This window comes from Mastigoproctus giganteus, chromosome 10, assembly GCF_048544385.1.
Source record: "Mastigoproctus giganteus isolate SK-2022 chromosome 10, ASM4854438v1, whole genome shotgun sequence".
Taxonomy (NCBI): Eukaryota; Metazoa; Arthropoda; class Arachnida; order Uropygi; family Thelyphonidae; genus Mastigoproctus; species Mastigoproctus giganteus.
In genome coordinates, this window is record NC_143584.1 from 25,265,730 (window position 1) to 25,286,404 (window position 20,675).

At 38.5% G+C, this 20,675-nt stretch overlaps 1 protein-coding gene across 1 annotated transcript in view; it reads right to left on the minus strand.

Annotated features, from left to right (window-relative positions):
• LOC150078880 (uncharacterized) overlaps nucleotides 1-20,675 on the minus strand; it is a 187,684-nt gene that overhangs the window by 51,493 nt on the left and 115,516 nt on the right. Inside the window, exon 10 of the mRNA XM_090382881.1 lies at nucleotides 3,420-4,507. Coding sequence (XP_090239007.1) covers nucleotides 3,420-4,507 — 1,088 coding nt within the window. The remainder of the gene's footprint in view (nucleotides 1-3,419; nucleotides 4,508-20,675) is intronic.

Here is a 20,675-nt window from a genome sequence, read left to right on the forward strand (position 1 = left end):
TGGTTAGAACTGGAAGCGGAAATAGCTCCGGAGCGCGCAAAGCAAAACCGCTCATCCGTACTTAGGACAATAGTTTCAAATTGGGGATGCAAATGCATACCCTTGTCCCTATTCATGGTATTGTTGTCAGATGAACAGATTCACAGGCTCTTGAGCCATTTGCAGTACCAGAATCCATGCGCTCAATCCATAATAACCGCATCTTCTGGGGAGATTTGATGCTGCCTCTCCCAATAATGCTCGGCCACAGTAGACTTGTTATAATCAGTGGTTTTTATAGCATTTAAATGCTCCCCAAGACAATCCTTTAACCGCCGTTTTGTTTTGCCCACATAATATTCCCCACAATCCAGGCATTCTATCCTGTAAACAACTCCACTACTAAGGTCCTTTGCGATTGGATCTTTTACCTGGGACACAACTGTGTGCAACCTCCACCCGGGAAGCTGCACACAGCATGTTTTGGTTAACAGATCGCCCTTAAGTACAGAGGACATTTGTTCAGGTGTAGAACTTTGTCTGGCCAGCACCACTATGGTGTTTGAAGGAGTCATGTGCAAACAGGTTCACGGTACAGCCATGCGTTCTCCCATTAGTGCCATCGTGGCCAACCTGGCTATGGAAGAGTTGGAAAATAGAGTTTTTGACGCGTTCCGGTTTCCCATGAAGAAATGGAAGAGGTACATTGATGATACTTTCACCGTGGTTCAAAAGGGGAGAGAGGAGGATGCACTTCATTGGCTTAATAGCTTCTCCCAATTTATACAGTTTACCTCAGAGGTGGAGACAGGTGGCACCCTTGCATTTTTGGATGTATTGATCTCTAGGATGGGCCCTAGGTTAAAAACTTCTGTTTCTGTTTTTAAAAAACCTATGTGTAGAGGTCAATACACCCACTACAGTTCAGCACAAACTGGACAACATAAGAATAGTGTGGTAAAAGCTCTAGTGGATAGAGCAATGTCACACTGTACTACTTCTGAGGAAAAAGAACGTGAAATCAAATGGGTCACAGCAGACCTTAGAAAATGCGGATACCCCCAGAGGATAATGGACAGATACAGCAAAGGAAGTGTCCAATGGTAGAGAACTGTTTGTCCCTGTGGCTACCGCATACATTCCTTACTATCCGGGCCTTACTGAGCAGTTAACCAGAATTTTACGGGGTTTCAAAACAGCTTCCTGGGCGGAGGTTGCAGACAGTTGTGTCCCAGGTAAACTATCCAATCACAAAGGACCTTAGTAGTGGAGTTGTTTACAGGATAGAATGCCTGGATTGTGGGGAATATTATGTGGGCAAAACAAAACGGCGGTTAAAGGATTGTCTGGGGGTAGCATTTAAATGCTATAAAAACCATTGATTATAACAAGTCTGCTGTGGCCGAGCATTATTGGGAGAGGCAGCATCAAATCTCCCCAGAGGGTGCAGTTATTATGGATCGAGTGCATGGTTTCTGGGACCACAAATGGTTCGAGAGCCTGTGAATCTGTTCATCCGACAACAATATCATGAATAGGGACAAGGGTATGCGTTTGCATCTCCTATTTGAAACTATTGTCCTAAGTATGGATGAACGGTTTTGCTTTGCGTGCTCCCAAGCTATTTCCGCTTCCAGTTCTAACCATGCGCCGATGGAACAACGTGGTGAAATACTGTGAGCCTGTTATATATAAGGAAGTGTTGCCAGAAGATCTATTACTGTTGAGGAAGGAAGCTGATACTTCCAAAAGCTACAGGTTTTATCGCTTGTAATCCAGTTTATTTTAGGTAATTTTATTACAACGATTTTATTACAGTTTTAATCTTTATATAGTGTATCTTAGCAGTTTTATTTTTATTTTATACATAAAATTTTATTGTAAGTATGTTATTTTAATTTATAAATTCCAGTCACAGTAAGGAGCTATTTTAATTAATGGTGGTGTATGAGCTTATTTATTGTCAAGATATTACCCAATCTCAGAGGCCTTTTCCAGGAGAAATGTAAACTTTCAGGAATTAACATTGAGAGATGCTACCATATTGAAGTTGTCACTGTGCTTCCCATAGTGAATGCTGATATTTGCTTTTGGGTATAGGTTCCTTGCACTATTGTGGGCAACATTTGTGCTGCATCTTTGTACAATTTTATGCTGCTATGCATTCCCTGGTTGTTAATTTGATTTTTTTCATTATGTGGTTTATTTAGTAATTCCTTTAATGCAGGTAGATTTAGCACCTCATAGGTATAACCTGATGCATTTAGCAGCAATTTCCATATGTGGTAGTTTAAAAAACTGTTTAATCTCATTAATTATTTGATCACACTACTAAATATGATAATATATCAAAATATGAATTAAACACGTTTCCACATTTAATTCATATTTTCGTATATTATCATTATTACATACACGGATTACATCATCATCCTAAATATGTTAATGCAGCAACTGGTGCATCCTTTGTACAAAATGAACTGCATGCCTCCGCAGCCAGGTGGGAAGGAGCAGCAGTGCGTAGCACATGCTTCTTGATTAGACTGGGGTTTGAGCCCGTCACCACCAAATACAGAGGATGCGGAAAGGTCAGGAAATGACCACCGCATATCCCAGAGCAATATGGCCTTAGTTGCTAATGCTCCAAATAACAAACAAACAAAATGAACTGCAGTTCACTGGTGCAAGAGAGACCACTGGCAGCTTTACAAATGTGTATATTCTGATAATTTCATCCCACATTCATTTTTCACTTGAAAAATGAATTCACTTTGAAAAAATAAATTCTATCCCCTCAATTAACTACTTTTAATTAATGTCTAAAATAAGGAAGGTTCCGTTTGTGCTACCAAAATTCATTTGGATTTTCTGATGATCTTTTGTGCCTTTAAGAAACTCTAATGCAAACTGTATTTTCCTTTTTATCTTTCTTCTTTCATGCTTAGTCAATTTCTTTTTACATTTTAACCTTTCCATTTTCCTTCTTCCTTACTTTTTTTGAAATTCTATTTTCCAGTTGTATGCACATCTTCTATGCATTACACACTTTTATGCAGTAAAAAAAATTGTCAACACGGAACAACTAATAAACATTAAATTTTGTTTGGTTTTAAAATTTTGGTTGTATTAGTCACTGTATACTCCATGCATTGCTATGAATTTTAATGGTTTTAGGAAAACATAAAGGAAGGCTGAAAGAGGAAAAAATAATAACTTTATGTTATCTACATATTAATGTGCAATACCTATGGGATACTGGTTACCACAGAATATTTTTATCTTTTACTAATGAAAAAAGGAATGTAATTTTTAACATTCTATCTTGCATTCAAAACTATGATATTCTTGAACGGAGAGTAATAAATTCATTTTAAACTATAAAAAGAAGGAATAAAACATGTATATATTTGACATTAAATCTATAATTAATATTCACCTACCTCAGAAAGGGCTTGATTTGCATCACTGGCAACACTTTCTTCCTTAGCTTCATCATCTTGTGAGCCTCCCTCTTGAGAGTTATTTGCCTCAACCTGCCCTTCGGTAAGTTCTTCGGGAATGTTAACATATTGGCTCAGAGCCAATGACCCATCTGGCTCAGGAAGATACCAGCTGTGATTGATGGAAGCAGCAAATAATGAATCTAATGTGCTTCCTATAGGAATATTTTGATGCTGTTCAGCATCAGGTAAATCAGTAGAAAGCTTACTAGAAAAATCCTCCATGGCTTCATCAGATATTCCTATATTTATATGCTTCATAAGTGATGATGTATCTTCACTAATTCTGTTAGTTTCTGATGTAATGCCTGAGGCAATGATAGAGTCTGTTTGTTGTTGTTCAATGGAAAACTCGCAAACTCTATTTTCAGCAGAACCAGCATCTTCTAATACTTGTAACAAAGATATTTCTTGACCTTTTTCTGCATGTTCAATGGAAGCATCATCTGAATTATTTGATTTACCATTTACATCTTCAGTATGTGTAAATGCAAGTATATTCATTGATTCACCTGAATTATTTCCATCCAGAACAGACACAGCTAAATTCTCTTCCTGTGCATCACTGACAGTTGCTGTGTTCACTTCATCTAAATTTTGCAGCTGTTGATGTACATTTGTTGTGTCTATAAAGGCAACTATATCAACTTTTTCACTGGTATGATTATCAGAAAACACTGGTATATCTAAATTTAGAGTGTCTTTCTGACTTAAGACTTCTGAATTTGATTCATGTTTAACTTTGGTTACTTTATCAGCATCCAAACAGCCTAACTTCTTATTAGAATCAAGGGTAAGAGATGAAATATATTCACTGGCATCTTTTAGGTGGTTAAAATTATGATCGGGGAGCATCACCTGTTCAGTGGATGATTTTTTAATTATCACAGTGTTCTCAGAAAAAGCAGACTGTTCTCCAACGGTAGAATTATTATGGCACAAATTCTCAACAATGGAAATTTCAGTTGGCTGCATTTCAGTAGTTTCAACGCCTTTTTCACTGGATATAAAGCAATTTGTATCATTTCCTGTTAAAGAAAAACACAGATATTAGTCGATTTGAAATTTTTTAAAAATTGGTTTTTAAAATTAAAAGAACAAATGGTTTATTGCAAATTTATCACATACACAAAACCTCGTGATTTATGGCTTTGCTGTTTAATAATCTACTTATACATAGTTAAGTTTTTGAGACCCCTGTTTGCAGACTGCACGTTTGACCACATATTTACTCATTATGAATCAGGCACTCAATCAATCACCAAACCTAAACTTGCTTAGCAATTGTGTTATATGCACACATGGGAAACTTTGCCATAGCTATGTATTCATTAGTCTGGATATGCCTGTCAATCACTTTTGGGAGATTTTATTGACTGGTCAAGTCAACCAATCAATTAATCACATCAAAGCATTACCTTATTTGCTATTATGATGTCAAATCTAAAATTTGATACTGCAGAACTGAAAGGATTGTTAATGAATAATACTAGTGGGGAACAATCACCAAAAATAAACTAAATGTTATCTTCTTTCAGAATTCTTTTTCATTTTGCATATAACATCAAAATCTACAGACTAATGTGCAACCATTTTTTTTAATGGAAAACAGAGGTTCACTGTTAGCAACAATGGTCCAAGGAGATACCTCATGGATGTGATGAAAAGGTTTTTCCAATTCCTTTTGGCATTTAACTTTTATGTATTCTTGTATGCCAGGTATTGCCTTCTGCCATTAGCCAAAATTAGAAGATGGTGCTTGATCCTTGTTTTAGGGTGTGCTAAGCTAATTTATACCACAAATTATATAACTGGACAATCTCTACATTTCAACTCAGTGTATATCTGGCAGAATTAATAAATTAATGTGTATAATATACACTGAGTGATCACTGAATTATGACCACCCTTATGAAAAGTGAATGCGACCCACTGACCACGTGAAGTAAGAGAGTGCGCAGTTAGTCAACCAATAGCATAGATAAGGTGTCAGTGGTTCGATAGGCAGGAAAATTCCAGGAGTGATGGGCAAAAGGAAGGATTTATTGGACTTTGATAGAGGACAGATTATGGGAGCTCGACAAGCTGGTGCCTCGATTTCCCAAACAGCTGAACTGGTGGGTGTTCGAGATCTGTCGTAGTTAAAGTGTATGGCAAAACTGCAAAGGTCAGCGAAAAGTTGAAGTCAGAGGTGAGCACCGGGTCCGACAACTCGTACAGGTGTAGCACTGTTGAAGGGATGACTACCCAATACAATATGGGCCAACCCGGAACAATATCTGCCATGACCATGTGTCGCATGCTCGCACGTATGGGCTATATCAGCATATGACCCCTACGGCATCCTCTCATAAACAAGGTTCATCGGTGTAAAAGACCTGCCTGCTGCAAAGAGCATGCAAGTTGACTGGAAGACGAAGGTGTGCTGGTCGGATGAGTCATGTTATTTACTCCACACCGTGGATGGTCATGTATGGATTTGGCGTCAACAACATGGGGCTCTTGATCCATCATGCACAGTGTCAAAAGTGCAGGCCGGTGGAGGCAGTTGTATGGTGTGGGGCATGTTTCACTGGCAGGAACTTGGACCCCTGGCGTATGTGGAACAACGTATCAGTGGTCTCCGCTATCGTCAACTGCTTGACGACTGTATACATCCCTCTATGTTACACTTTTTCCCTAATGGCTTTGGTGTCTTCCAAGATGACAACGCGCAAAGCCATCGGGTACTTATGCAGGAATGGTTTGAGGAACACAGTTCTGATTTCCAGCATATCCACTGGCCTCTGAACTCCACCGATATCAATCTCATAGAGCACTTGCGGGAGACTATGGAAAGGCATATCAGGCACCTGGATACAATCACCTCCATACCTACATTGCTGGCAGCATTACTCACAGCTTGGTTGGCCATACCTCCTGAACGCGCCTGACATCTTGTTGAATCAATGCCACGTCGGATAGCTGCTGAACTGAGGGCATAAGGAGGACCTATGAAGTATTAGGTAGGTAGTCATAATTCAGTGATCACTCAGTGTGTATATATACAGGGTGTCTCAAAAATACACAGCATAACTTCAGGAATAAGTTCCTCATATGTAGACAATAAAAATATTTTATATCAACATAGTTCCGGAAATGCTTGGTTCCCGAGTTATTAACTGGAATGTCTTATCTCCCGCAGGTGATTTCCTTCACCACAAGGTACTGACAGAATCTGGCGGTTTTCCATTCCAACCATGTACTCAAATCAGGAGCAAGCAGATATGCACTTTATGTATGGTTTTGCAGACGGCAATACTCTGGAGGCTCGTCGTATGTACCACAAAAGGTTCCCAGAATGAAGATGCCCGGAAAGGAAAACGTTTGAAGGTATCCATAGCCACCTTTGTGAAAATGGGACCTTTACACCTCGTGCTGTCGACAGAGGATCTACGACCAAGATCTACAATCTAAGACCAAGATCTATGACTCCTGAAGTAGATGAGGAGATTCTGGATGTTGTGCATGCCGTTCCTGGAATCAGCACATGCAGAATAGCAATGCAACTGGCTGTTCAACTTTCGATTATTTGGAGAGTGTTGCGAGAACACCAACTGTATCTTTACCATCTGCAACGGGTACAGACCTTGTCACCAGCAGATTACCCTGCACGAGTAATGTTTTGCCAGTGGTTCTTGCAGCAGTGTGGTACAACTTCTCACTTTCCAGCCTTAGTGATATTCACAGATGAAACACAGTTCACACGAAATGGAATCCAAAACTTTCACAATCAGCATGTATGTGCTGAGGAAAACCCACATGCAATTCTTCCATCACATCACCAAGAGTGGTTCAGCCTCAACATCTGGGCGGGTGTTTCTGGTGATAAGTTATTTGGGCCCCATGTACTTCCAAACAAACTCACAGAGCAAGCGTACAGAAACTTTCTGGAAAACAACATGCCTGATTTCTTGGACGACACGCCACTGATCATTCATCAACAAACACACTTCATGCACGATGGTGCTCCCGCACATTTCAGCCACCTAGCACGCAATTACCCGAATCGAAGGTTTCCTGGTCGGTGGATAGATGGACCAACTGCCTGGCCTCCATGCTCACTGATTTAAACCCACTAGATTTCTTCTTGTGGGGCCATTTAAAGTCATTGGTGTATTTGACTCCAGTAGCTGACTTGGAAACTCTCCATAATCGAATTGTGGCAGGTTGTCAGACAATACGAAACATGCCAGGAATTTGGCATCGTCTTTGCAAGTCTATGAAATGTCAATGTGAGGCCTATATTCGGGCAGAAGGTGGACATTTTGAACAATTACTATAAGGTGATGTGAACAGTTAAGTGTCATATACAGACTTTCAAAACTCGGAAACCAAGCATTTACGGAACTATGTTGATATAAAATATTTTTATTGTCTACATATGAGGAACTTAAAAGTCTACATGGCGGGACCAACTGATGATGCTACCAACAGCAAATTCAAAATGGGAAGCATTCAAAGAATTTATCTTGGAAGCTACTAGGCTTTACATACCAACTAAGAATATTGTTCAAGGTTTACGCCTAAATGGATGTCAGATGAACTAATGAGACATATGGCAGAGAAGAAAAATGCATGGGATACATAAATTAGTGGGTGACATGGAAGCCTATGATAGATATAAGCTGGTCTGTAACCAAGTCACAAAGGAGATTAGGCAGGTAAAGGCAGATTATGATAAATTTTTGGCAAAGGATACAAAGAAAAACAGCAAAGAGTTCTTTACCTATGTAAACTCTAGGAGGAAAGGGATGAATCAGATTGGTTCACTGGTTATTGATGGTTCAACTGTTGATGATCCTGATGAGTTATTCAGGCAGGGGAATGCCAGAGGTTAGGTAAACTCTGGCAGTGAGCTAGATGATTTCTCCTCAACTTTCCTCTCAGTAATAACTGAGAGGAAAGTGGAGGAGAAATTGTTGAAGATAAACATAAAAAAGGCACCTGGTGTGGATGGGTTCTATCCAGTTATATTAAAGGAGGCAGCAAACCCTTAGCCATAATTACGAGAGCTTTGGACTCAGGGGAGGTACCCACTGACAGGAGATGTGCAAATGTGATCCCAATTCACAAAGGAGAATCAAAGGGCAACATAAGTAATTATAGACCTGTTAGTTTAACTTCTGTTCCAGGAACATTAATGGAGGCACTGGTTAAAGAAGCACTGCCGGATCATCTAGACAAGACTTCAGTTATAGCTCGGACACAGCATGGTTTTGTTAAGGGAAAGTCTTGCCTGACCAATTTGATTGGATACTATGATGTGGTCACAAAGGAACTGGAATAATTTTGATATCATATATTTGGATCTTAGAAAGGCCTTTGATACTGTTGCACATGGAATACTGCTGAACAAATTGGAGCAGTGTGGCATTGGAGGCAAATTGCTGCTATGGATAAAGGGATGGTTGAGTGGGAGAAGACAGAGAGTGGTAATCAATGGACACTGCTCATTGTGGACTAATGTTATTAGTGGAGTCTCTCAGGGTTTAGCATTGGGTCCATTGTTGTTTTCTGCATTTATAAATGATATTAATGATGGTATATCAAGCTTAAGTCCAAGTTTGACGATACGAAGGTTGGAAGGGTTGTTAAGGACACTAATGACAGTACGCTGCTGCAACAGGATCTAGAAGGACCTGGGGTAATTGTGCAAGCAGATATGAAGTTTTCTGAGCAGTGCAGATGGTCTGCAAGAGTAGCTCATGGTGTCTTGTCAAAGATGTACAGGAATTTTTCTAGCAGGGATAAGGAGGTGATTATCCCCTTGTATAAGGCAATGGTCAGGCCACACCTTGAGTACTGTATACAGGTCGGAGGGGTGAAGTGGAAGTTTTTTTTTTTTTCTGGCTGATGCTGCATAAGCTTGCTTTCTTGCATCATATGCCTCTATTAATGCTAATAGGTCTGGAGGCCTCATTTTAAGAAGGATGTAGAGCTGTTGGAAAAATGTTTATTTGTTATTTGGTTTTTAGGAGCATTAGCAACTAAGGCCATATTGCTCCGGGGATATGCGGTGGTCATTCCCTGACCTTTCTGCATCCTCCGTATTTGGTGGTCACGGGCTGAAACCCCGCTCTAATCAAGAAGCGTGTGCTACGCACTGCTGCTCCTGCCCACTTGGCTACGGAGGCGCCTGTTGGAATGAGTACAGAGAAGGGCAACAAGATTAGTGAATGGAACAAAGGGTTGCTCTTACGAAGAAAGGCTTAAGTTTTGCAAATTACAGTGTCTGCAGACTAGGCACCTGCAAGGTGATCTGATTGAGGTGTATAAAGCCTTGAATGGTTTGAGCATGCTCAATGCTGATGGGATTCTTCCTCTTGCTCAGAATAATCACCTGAGAGGGCATAAATTCAAATTGAGGAAAGACAGATGTAGGATAGATGTACAGAAGTCTGCATTCAGAGGGTAGTTGGTTGGTGGAACAGACTTCCATCCTTTGTTGTGGAAATTGACAGCCTAAATAAATTTAAGGCTAAGCTGGACAGGTATTTGGAACAAATGGAGGGATGAAATGGGAGTGTTTTATTTTTTTGGCTGATGCTGCATACTTGCTTTCTTGCATCATATGCCTCTACTAATGCTAACTCATTCCTGAATTTATGCTATGTATTTTTGAGACACCCTGTATATATACAGTGGATTCCGGTTATTTGAGCCACCGGTTAATCGGGGCAGTAATTTATTTGGGGCAAATCTTAAAAAACAGAACCCAATCGAGAAAATAGCCAAAGTTTACTTCACTTAATTGGGACAACATGCCATTTAATAGTGGCAGGAGACCACAGAACTGGAGATTACTCTTGTTCCAAGTGGTTCCGTCGGATTTCTGGAGGTCACAACCAGAAAACAATAAAAAAATTAGCAGTCACGTGTTTATTGGGCTTTTCTGTTAGTGCAATCTATCATAAACAGATAGTAAACTTGATCTTATTGAATTTGCAATAATACCGACAGCTAGAAATCTGTGGGTTATTATAGTGAAATGTATTTACACTTCCATGAAATCTTCAATCATATAAAAAAATTAATTTTCAGAAACTTCTCTTAATTCCTATTTTTAAAGCTTTGTAACTTTGTTACTCCGTTCTCACTTGCGTGAATCATGTTACTTGCAATCTGTGTGTGTGTGTGTGTGTGTGTGTGTGTGTACCGTGTTCTTTGTTATTGATTGTTTATCTTTTTACTATTTTAAATTTTAACCCCCACCCACAAATGCCAGTGAACAGAAATGTCAACTAGTTAGTATGTACATATTACAGTACGTATTAATTATTCCGATTATCACATATATTCTTCCGATTTTCACGTATCATTTAAATTTTTAATTGGTAAGGTAATAAAGGATAAATTTGTGCTTAATATATCTTTACTTTTATAGCCTGTGGATAATATTCCTCCAATTTTCACTAATTAGAATTGCTGTTTAATAGAATTAAAATTCAATTCACAAACGTGATCACAATGACCAGCACTTACTACACATCGTACAGTGAACGGTACTTTACTATGGTGAGTCCATTGTAACATGATTTGATTGTACAGTGAACCAATTGTAAAGTGGGGGTTCATTGTATTTTTAACTATTTACATGAAACTTCAGCTAATTGGGGCAGCCACTTAATTGGGCCAAAATGCACGTATCATTAGTCCCGATGTGTCCCAAATAACCAGAATCGACTGTATATATATATATATATATATACACTGGTGTTCAAAGAAAGTGCATCACCCCTTAAAATTGTAATTGTGGTCTGAATAATGTAGGTACAGTAAACTCTCAATTTTCCGGGATAGATGGTAAAAAACAAATCCCGGATAATCCAAAAATACATAAGCCCCCAACATACGCAAGAGATACGTTCCAGGACTTCTTACTTCATCGAGTTTTACGTAACTCGGGAATGACTAGTAACATATTGCTACTATATTATTATTGACAAATCTGAATTCCACGCGATACTTGTTAATGTTTGACCATTTTCATACATCCTTATTAGTTTAATTTTCTGATCCAAATCGATCGCTTTCCTTTTATTGGTGGATTTACTAGTAGTGCTGTCACTTATTCTCTTAGTCGGCACCATGATAATGGTCAAAATGAAATTTTCTGTAAAGAACTTCACAGGGTTTAGGCGAAAACTCAGTATTATCACCCTGTGCGAGCTCACATTTTGCTAAAGCACATTTCTGGAGGTCACTACCATAAAACAATAAAAACAATTTGCACTTTCCATGTAATTGGACTTTTCTGTTCGTGCATTTAATTATAAACAGGTAGTAAACTCGATCTTATTGTATTTGTGATAACACTGATAGCTGGAATTGTGTGTGTTTTTACATTATTTATGGCGAAATGCATTGCTCCTTCACTGAAATCTTTAGTCATATAAAAAAAAAAAAACCACAAATAAATTGTAAGAATCTTCTCTTCTTTCCTATTTTTTTGCTTGTTACTTCATATCTCACTTGTGCAATTTGTGCGTGCAGTGATCGTTGTTATTGATTGCTTATTTTTTTTTTTTTTTTTTGTTTGTTTTAAATTTTACAATCCTAAAAAAAAAAAAATTTGAGTGAAAAAAAATTTACGTAAATCCATAGTTTTGTAAGTCGGGGACTTACTGTATCGAAAAATGTTCAGCAAGCTACGTAAAAAAATATGGCAATGGATAAAAAACTTACCACGCACTACTCGCGTGTCCAATATGATGCTTCCCTTTATTTTCTGCGATGTCGATTTCAAGTCTATAACTTTCCTATATTTTTTACAATGTTGTGTATGGTTTGGTCATCAACATTATAATGGTTCATTAGAGATTTAATAGATGCACCATTTTTAAACTTTTGAATAATTTCAAATTTTTGTTTAACTGAAAGCGCAACTCTTTTGCGTTTACCCATCATTTTCATGATTTCTAAACAAAAAAAAAAATTTTTTTATTATAAAAAAAATTTCGACATCCCTGACATAAATAACAAAACAAAATCTGTCTTTTTGCGGTGCAATGGAACACAACAATTGGTGCAATGCACTAAAACAAACTAAACATTTGTTCTCTTTTTTTTTCTTTTTTTTTTTTGAGTGGCGAGTGTGAAGACAGCGGGGTTGCAAGATAATAGGCACACTAATATCCCAATGACGACTTATAATTCTACTTGTTGCTTATTTACAACTTGCAAAACATCTGTTTATACCTTTATATTTATTACTTGAATTTTGTATAAGATTTCTGGTTGAATTTTTTTTTTTTTTTTAAATTTGGAATCTTTAAGTGTCCCGGTTAATCCGATCCCTGTAAATCGAGAGTCTGCTGTATACAGCAATATTTCTTACAGATTGTATTAGATAAGATTGATACGCGTAAGTGATGACATAATATTCCATCAGCTGTTACTTTCAACTATATAAGCACGCTCTGCAAGAGTTGCAGTCATTCCTTGCTTGTGTCAGGATAGTGAGTTATGTGCAGTTGATGCCACGAAGAATGCTATTGTTGCTTTACGTGAGGAAGGATGTTCTTCCCGTCATATTGCTTACAGAGGGTCTTGTAATCAGTTGACAGTAAGCAGATTTCTTTCCAAACTCAAGAATACTGGTTCTGCTGATAAAAAACAGGAACCAGACCAGATGCAAACGAATCTCTACACCAAAACAGGACTGCGTTTTGAAGTGTTTATGCCTTAAAAACTATAAAGCTTCTTTGTCTGAGCTGAAAAGAGAATGGGAAGAACATACAGGAGCGGTAGTAAGTGCAGTAACAGTCAGAATACGCCTCTTCAAAAATGAACTTGTAGCCCGTTGTCCTAAGAAGAAACCCCTCCTCACACAAATAATGAAAAAGGCTCGATTAATTTGGTGTAAGGAGCACGTCAAATGGACTCCCAAGCAGTGGAAGTCAGTTATCTTCTCAGATGAGAAGAAATTCAACCTGCATGGTTCTGATGGGAGACAAATGATTCACCATAGACATGGTGAAGAATACCATCCAGACTGTACGTGTCTACAGTGAAATTCCCTACCAACCAAATGATATGGGGGTGCATTTCATATCGCGGAGTAGGTCATCTGCAGTTTATAAAAGGTTCCGTAAATGCCAATAGATACCTGGCTATATTGGAAGGCAAATTGCTGCCAACCATTAGAAACCATTTCAACCTGCCAAGTAACTGCATCTTTCAGGATGACTCTGCTCCTTGTCATTGGGCGTAAAGTGTATGTAGAAACTTCTGTAGTTACTTTAGCTTTATCTCTGCATTAGAGTTTCGACAGTAATGTGTTTATATTTGTTACAGGTGAAAAAATGGTTGGAAGAACGGTCCATTACAACTCTTAGCTGGCCAGGAAACAGCCCGGATCTGAATCCTACAGAGAACTGTTGGCATCATGTGGAATCTGCAGTTGCCAGAAAGAAACCAAAGACCCTTCGTGAACTTGATAATTTGTGTTTGTAACCACGAACTATCAATTGATTATCTTCAGAAATTGATCTTGTCAATGCCTTGACGGTGTGCTGCTGTAATCAGGGCCAGAGGCGGTTCAACTAAATACTAGTTTGCACCTGGTGAACATTTCATTTTGTTTTCCATTTAAAATGATAAACTAAACTGAAGCAAATTGAGGGCTTCTGATAACATTTCAGCCATAATTGTCATGTTTACTAAAACTGTTATATAAAGGTTGCAAATGCTCATTTTGGAATATTTTCAGAGCACCTGTCAAATATTACTTAGCTTTGCCTTAACTATTAATAAGTATCTTTTTTTTATAATTTCTATTTGTGATGCTAGTCATTAATGTAACATACCATTGCGAAAATCCTACCTAGGTGATGCACTTTCTTTGAACACCTGTGTGTGTGTGTGTGTGTGTGTGTGTGTGTGTGTGTGTGTGTGTGTGTGTGTGTGTATATAGCACTGAAATATATTTTATACATAATATTTTGTGAGTCAAGAACCTAAATCTCCCTTTTCCCACATTTTATGTTTGGGAATGTAACCCCAGTGAGCAGCAAAGTCCTACAGGACACAACATGATTGTGTCCTACGATTGATCATTTAATCATTTTCAATAAGAAAATAATTAAATGATCAATCGTAGATTAAGGAAGAATTGGAATTCTTCACGTAAGCTAGAATTTCAGGATCCAAGTATATCTCGAGGTAAATTGTCACTAAGTCAAAACAAAGAATCTTCTGAGGCCACTATCTTTGGAGGTGTAGCTGAGAAGACGTTGGAATGGGAGGTTCTCACGGGTAAAGCTATCATGTTAACAGAAATGGATAGTGAGGATAATTAGCATTAGCATTAGTAGAGGCATATGATGCAAGAAAGCAAGCTTATTCAGCATCAGCCAAAAAAAAAAAAAAAACACACACACCACTCCCATGTCACCCCTCCGTTCGTTCGAAATACCTGTCCAGTTGAGCCTTAAATTTGTTTAGGCTATCAACTTCAACAAGTGACGGAAGTCGGTTCCACCAACCAACCACCCGCTGGCCAAAGGCAAATTTCCGCACATCTATCCGACATCCGTCCTTCCTCAATTTGAATTTATGTCCTCTCAGGTGATTATTTTGAGCAAGATGAAGAATCCCATTGGCATTGAGCATGCTCAAACCATTCAAAGCCTTATACACCTCTATCAGATCACCTCGCCGGTGCCTAGTCTCCAGACTCTGTAATTTGCAAAACTTAAGCCTTTCTTCGTAAGAACAACCTTTTGTTCCATTCACTAATCTTGTTGCCCTTCTCTATACCCGTTCCAGCAGCTCTACATCCTTCTTGAAATGAGGCCTCCAGACCTGTATACAGTACTCAAGATGTGGCCTAACCATTGCCTTATACAAGGGAATAATCACCTCCTTAACCCTGCTAGAAAAATTCCTGTATATCATTGACAAGACACCACGAGCTACTCTTGCAGCTCGTCTGCACTGCTCAGAGAACTTCATATCTGCCTGCACAACCACCCCCAGGTCCGTTAATTCTCTGCCACTGTCAGTGTAGTACCGCAGAGTTGATATGTTGCTCTGGGGTTACTATTTCCCATATGTAGTACTTTACATTTGTCACCTCTCAGCCCATCTGTTCAACCTTTCCAGATCCTGTTGCAGCAGCATAGCGTCAGTAGTGTCCTTAACAACCCTGCCAACCTTTGTATCATCTGCAAACTTGGACATTAAGCTTGATATCCCATCATCAATATCATTCATAAACACCGAAAACAACAACGGACCCAACACTGAACCCTGAGGAACTCCACTAATAACATTAGTCCATGTTGAGCAGTGTCCATTGATTACCACTCTCTGTCTTCTTCCACTCAACCATCCCCTTATCCATAGCAGCAATTTGCCTCCAATGCCACACTGCTCCAATTTGTGCAGCAGTCTTCCATGTGCAACAGCATCAAAAGCCTTTCTAAGATCCAAATATATAATATCAAAGTTATTCCCTGCATCCAGTTCTTTTGTGACTACATCATAGTATCCAATCAAATCGGTCAGGCAAGACCTGCCCTTAACAAAACCATGCTGCGTCTGAGCTATAACTGAATTCTTGTCTAGATGATCCTGCAGTGCTTCTTTAACCAGTGCTTCCATTAATTTACATGGAACAGAAGTTAAACTAACAGGTCTATAATTACTTGTGTCAGCGTTTGATCCTCCTTTGTGAATTGGGGTTACATTTGCACATCTCCAGTCTATGGGTACCTCCCCTGAGTCCAAAGAAGCTCTCATAATTATGGCTAGGGGTTTGCATACTTCCTTTGCTGCCTCCTTTAATATAACTGGATAGATCCCATCCACCCCGGTGCTTTTTTTATGTTTATCCTCAACAATCTCTTCTCCACTTTCCTCTCAGTTATTACAAAATCATCCAGCTCACTGCCAATGTTTACTTTACCTACATCATTCTCCTTCCTGTATAACTCCTCATGCGTGAATGTAGATGCAAAATACTCGTTTAGATTGTTAGCCACCTGAGCAGGATCCTCAACTGTTGAACCATCAATATCCAGTGGACCAATCTGATTCAGCCCTTTCCTTCTTGAGTTTAAATAGGTAAAGAACTCTTTTCTGTTTTTCTTTGCATCCTTTGCCAAGGATTTTTCATAGTCTGCCTTTGCCTGCCTAATCTCCTTTGTGACTTGGTTACAGACCAACTTATATCTATCATAGGCTTCCATGTCACCCATTAATTTGTATGTATCCCATCCATTTTTCTTCTCTGCCACATGTCTCATTAGTTCATCTGACAACCATTTAGGCCTAAACCTTGAACAATATTTCTTAGTTGGAATGTAATACCTGGTAGCCTCCAAGATTAGTTCCTTGAATGCTTCCCATTTTGAGTTTGCTGTTGGTAACATCATCAGTTGATCCCACTGTATAGAATTTAAATACTGTCTCAGACCATCATAGTCACCTTTACGAAAACAAAAACCCTTCCCTTTACCTCTGATGGTAGTTACCTCCTTGAGTAAATCCCACTTCAACACACTGTGATCACTGCCATCTAGTGGTTCATTTATCTGCAGATTCTTAATGCATGAAGAATCACTACTGATAATCAGATCAAGAGTATTGCTCCCTCTTGTTGCCTCACGAACATGCTGATGTAGAAAGCAATAATAGGGATAATAAGGACATTGCACTTTTGACACCACGTAGATCTCCTGAATATTCCATCAAAACACGTTGTCAAAGGCGGTTATACTACGGTAGGGAAGAAAGTTCAGTTGGATCACTGTGTTCATCTTGCAGTAGGTCTCCCATTTTAAGACGAAATAATAAGAGGAAAGTCAAGATCAATACGCCTAAAAATGATTGGGATAAGGAATTACGTAAAGTTAAGAAAAATGTTCAGAGTGATATGAATTTGGCTGAGAAAAATGAAAATTCTTCAGCTAAAATTGAGAGAGGGAATGACACTGAAGCGAGTATCTTGTCATCATGTTCAAAATAAATTAGGAATGAAAACATGAATTTTAATCCTGTTGTCAAAAAAAAACATGATTTCTTCTGGGGAGAGAAACTGCCTCATGCAGATGGTGATTTTGGAGGAGATAATGCTCATAGCTTTACAGAAATAACATTTAAATTATGCAAAAATTTGGAAGATTTCCTTTTTGCCAAGGAGAGTGGTATCAATGAGAGGGATACTGTCTTGATGGGATCTTCTTGAAGCCATGGTTTTAGAACTTGGAATACAGAATGAGAAATTTAAGGAATGGATACAATGTATGCATGAATCCGCTGAGAATTATAGGCAAGATATGGATAATCAACAAAATTTGAAACTTTATAGTGATGTAGTTAAGAGTGACGTAACTTCTGTTGCAAAAGACGTGGGCTTGAATGTGAGTTCCTCAGACGATGAAGTGGCTAGATCATATGACGATGAGCATGTTTTATTAATTCAAGCTAATGACGACTCTGTACTTAAAAATAGCGAAGATGTCCGAATTGCTGTGGATAAGGTAATGAGAAACTCGTTGAGAGGAGTCAGGATATGGAAGGTAAGAAAAGTATTTGATCGTGAAATTATTTTAGAGACGCAAACTAAAAAAGACAGAAGAAATAAAAAAGTGCGAACAATTGACATGGCTTGGATTAGCTTTTGGATTTGCCAAAAGACCTGGAATGAAGTTAATTGTGTATGATGTTAGTAAGGAAGTTCAGAAGGATGATCTTCTATGTGACATGTATGAGAAAAATCTTTTGCATTTGGGATTGACAAAAGAGGAGATCGGTTGCTGAGGTCACTGTTCGCTTCATAAGTAAACAGGAGTGATTCCGGGAATAAATGGATTTTGGAGGTTTCACAAAGAATTAGAATGTTTCTAATGCAACAGCAGCACTTGTTTGTTGGACTGATATCATACAGGTTAAACAATTTGTATCTTGTGACTGTATGTTACAATTGTCAGGGTTTTGGGCATACTACCAAAACATGTAGATGACAAGATCCTATATGCAGCCATTGTGCTGGGAAAGGCCATACATATTAAAATTGCAAATACATTAAGAGGCTGCGTGTTCAAACCGTATTGCTAGAAATCATGTGGGGGACCATTCTGTTCGTGACAAAAAGTGCCCAGAATATCAAAGAGTACTTAAACTGTGTATGGCTGATTCCTTTCATAACTATGGCCAATAGTCTGAATTACTGTAACTCAAATCAGTACACTCAAGTTATAAGTTCGTTTATAGGTTTGAAAATAATGCAGCTGAATGTGCAGTTATTCTCGATCTGTTGCGGATGAAATAAAAATTGTATGTCAACGAGAAAATATCGATGTTGCTTGCAACCAAGAACCTTATTATGTGAATGATAAGATAGTTGGTTATCCTCTTTCTTGTAGGGTCATATATAATCCTTGTCCAGGAGTGAGAGCTACAGTAATTGTTTTTAATTCTGATTTAGTATTAACCAAAACTGAATTCTTATGTAGCAGTCATGCAGTTTGTGTTAACATTCAGTCTACTGTTGGTGCATTTGTATTTGTTTCAATATATTTTAAATACAACTCTGGAATTCAGCCATATTTAGTTTATATGGATAGTGTCCTTGATAAGCTAGGAGATTTGCCTGTATTGTTTGCAATTGATTCTAATGCCACGAGTTCACTTTGGTTCAGAGGCACTACCGATCACAGAGGGAAGGCTGTTATTGTTGTTGTTATTTGGTTTTTAGGAGCATTAGCAACTAAGGCCATATTGCTCCGGTATATGCAGTGGTCATTCCCTGACCTTTCCGCATCCTCCGTATTTGGTGGTGACGGGCTCGAACCCCGGTCTAATCAAGAAGCGTGTGCTACAGAGGGAAGGCTTTAGATGATATGATAGTGGAGCGGAAGCTTATGGTTCACAATCAACCTGGGGAGGAGTCCACCTTTTGGACAGTAAATGGTGAATCAAACATAGGCGTAACTCTTACAAACTCAATTGGTGCTAGATTTGTCTGTGTATGGAAAGTAAAATCTGACTGGGTATTGAGTGATCATTATGTGATATTTTATGAAATCAATACACATATGGAAAACAGTGTTAGCTTGAACCAATTACAGCACTTTTCTGTTAAGTATGCAAATAGAGATAACTTTGAGAGAAGTCTTCAGGGGACTACGATTGCGATCAGAGAGTTATCTAACATGACAGGTGAGAACTCTGTGGGGTTTTTGCAAAAACTTATCTATGATGCGTGTGTAGCTGCTATGAAATGGAAACAGATAAAACATAGACCAGTTAAGTGGTGGATACCTCAGTTTACTCTATTGAAAAAACAGGTTAATAAGGCTAGCAAGCAATTTCAGAAGAGCTAACATAAGGGAAAGTGCCTTGGAAGTTACTCGATTAAAGAAAAACTATCAAAGTCTTCGTAATAAGTATGTCCACTATCGCTAAATAGAAATATGACTGCTGGAAAACATTGGTGAAAATAGCAGGAAATAATGATCACTGGGGATTGGTTTATAAAATTTGTACTGGCAAATTCAGAGCAGCTGCTGCTGTTATATATTCTATTGGCAAGGGCACCACTGAGACGTGTAGTTGGGAAGATTCCACATGTGCAATCTTAGATCACCTTTTATAGGTAATGATAACAGGGCTGATAACCCATGTGTTAATCTAGAACATCGTCATATGCAGGCATTGAATGAGTCGTATGGTAGCGACATTGAAGAATTACCCTTTACCCATGATGAACTTCTCACAGTTGTTAAGTCCATTAAAAATAACAAATATCCAGGTATGGACCTACTGGAGGGAGAGGTAACAGTTAAGTCGAATTTTGGATCAATTATGCATCGTGTGACTCGAGGCTGTCCACAGAGATTTGTCTTTGGTCCTTTAATGGGGAACTTAGTTTTGGAAGATTGGCTCAAGAGAGAATTTGACCACTCACACTCAACAGCTTATGCAGATGATATGGTAATACTTGTGCACGGAAACACCAGAAAATAGCTTGAAATGAGATCTGATTGCATATTGAAAGAATTATGCAAATGGTGCAATTTACATAGGTTGACAATCTCTACATCCAAAACTAAAATTATGATGTTGAAAGGTAAATTGGCTCTTAGTAGACCTCTGCTCGTAAGATTGAATGGTATTTCCTTACAGAAGGTGTTAATGATTAAATAC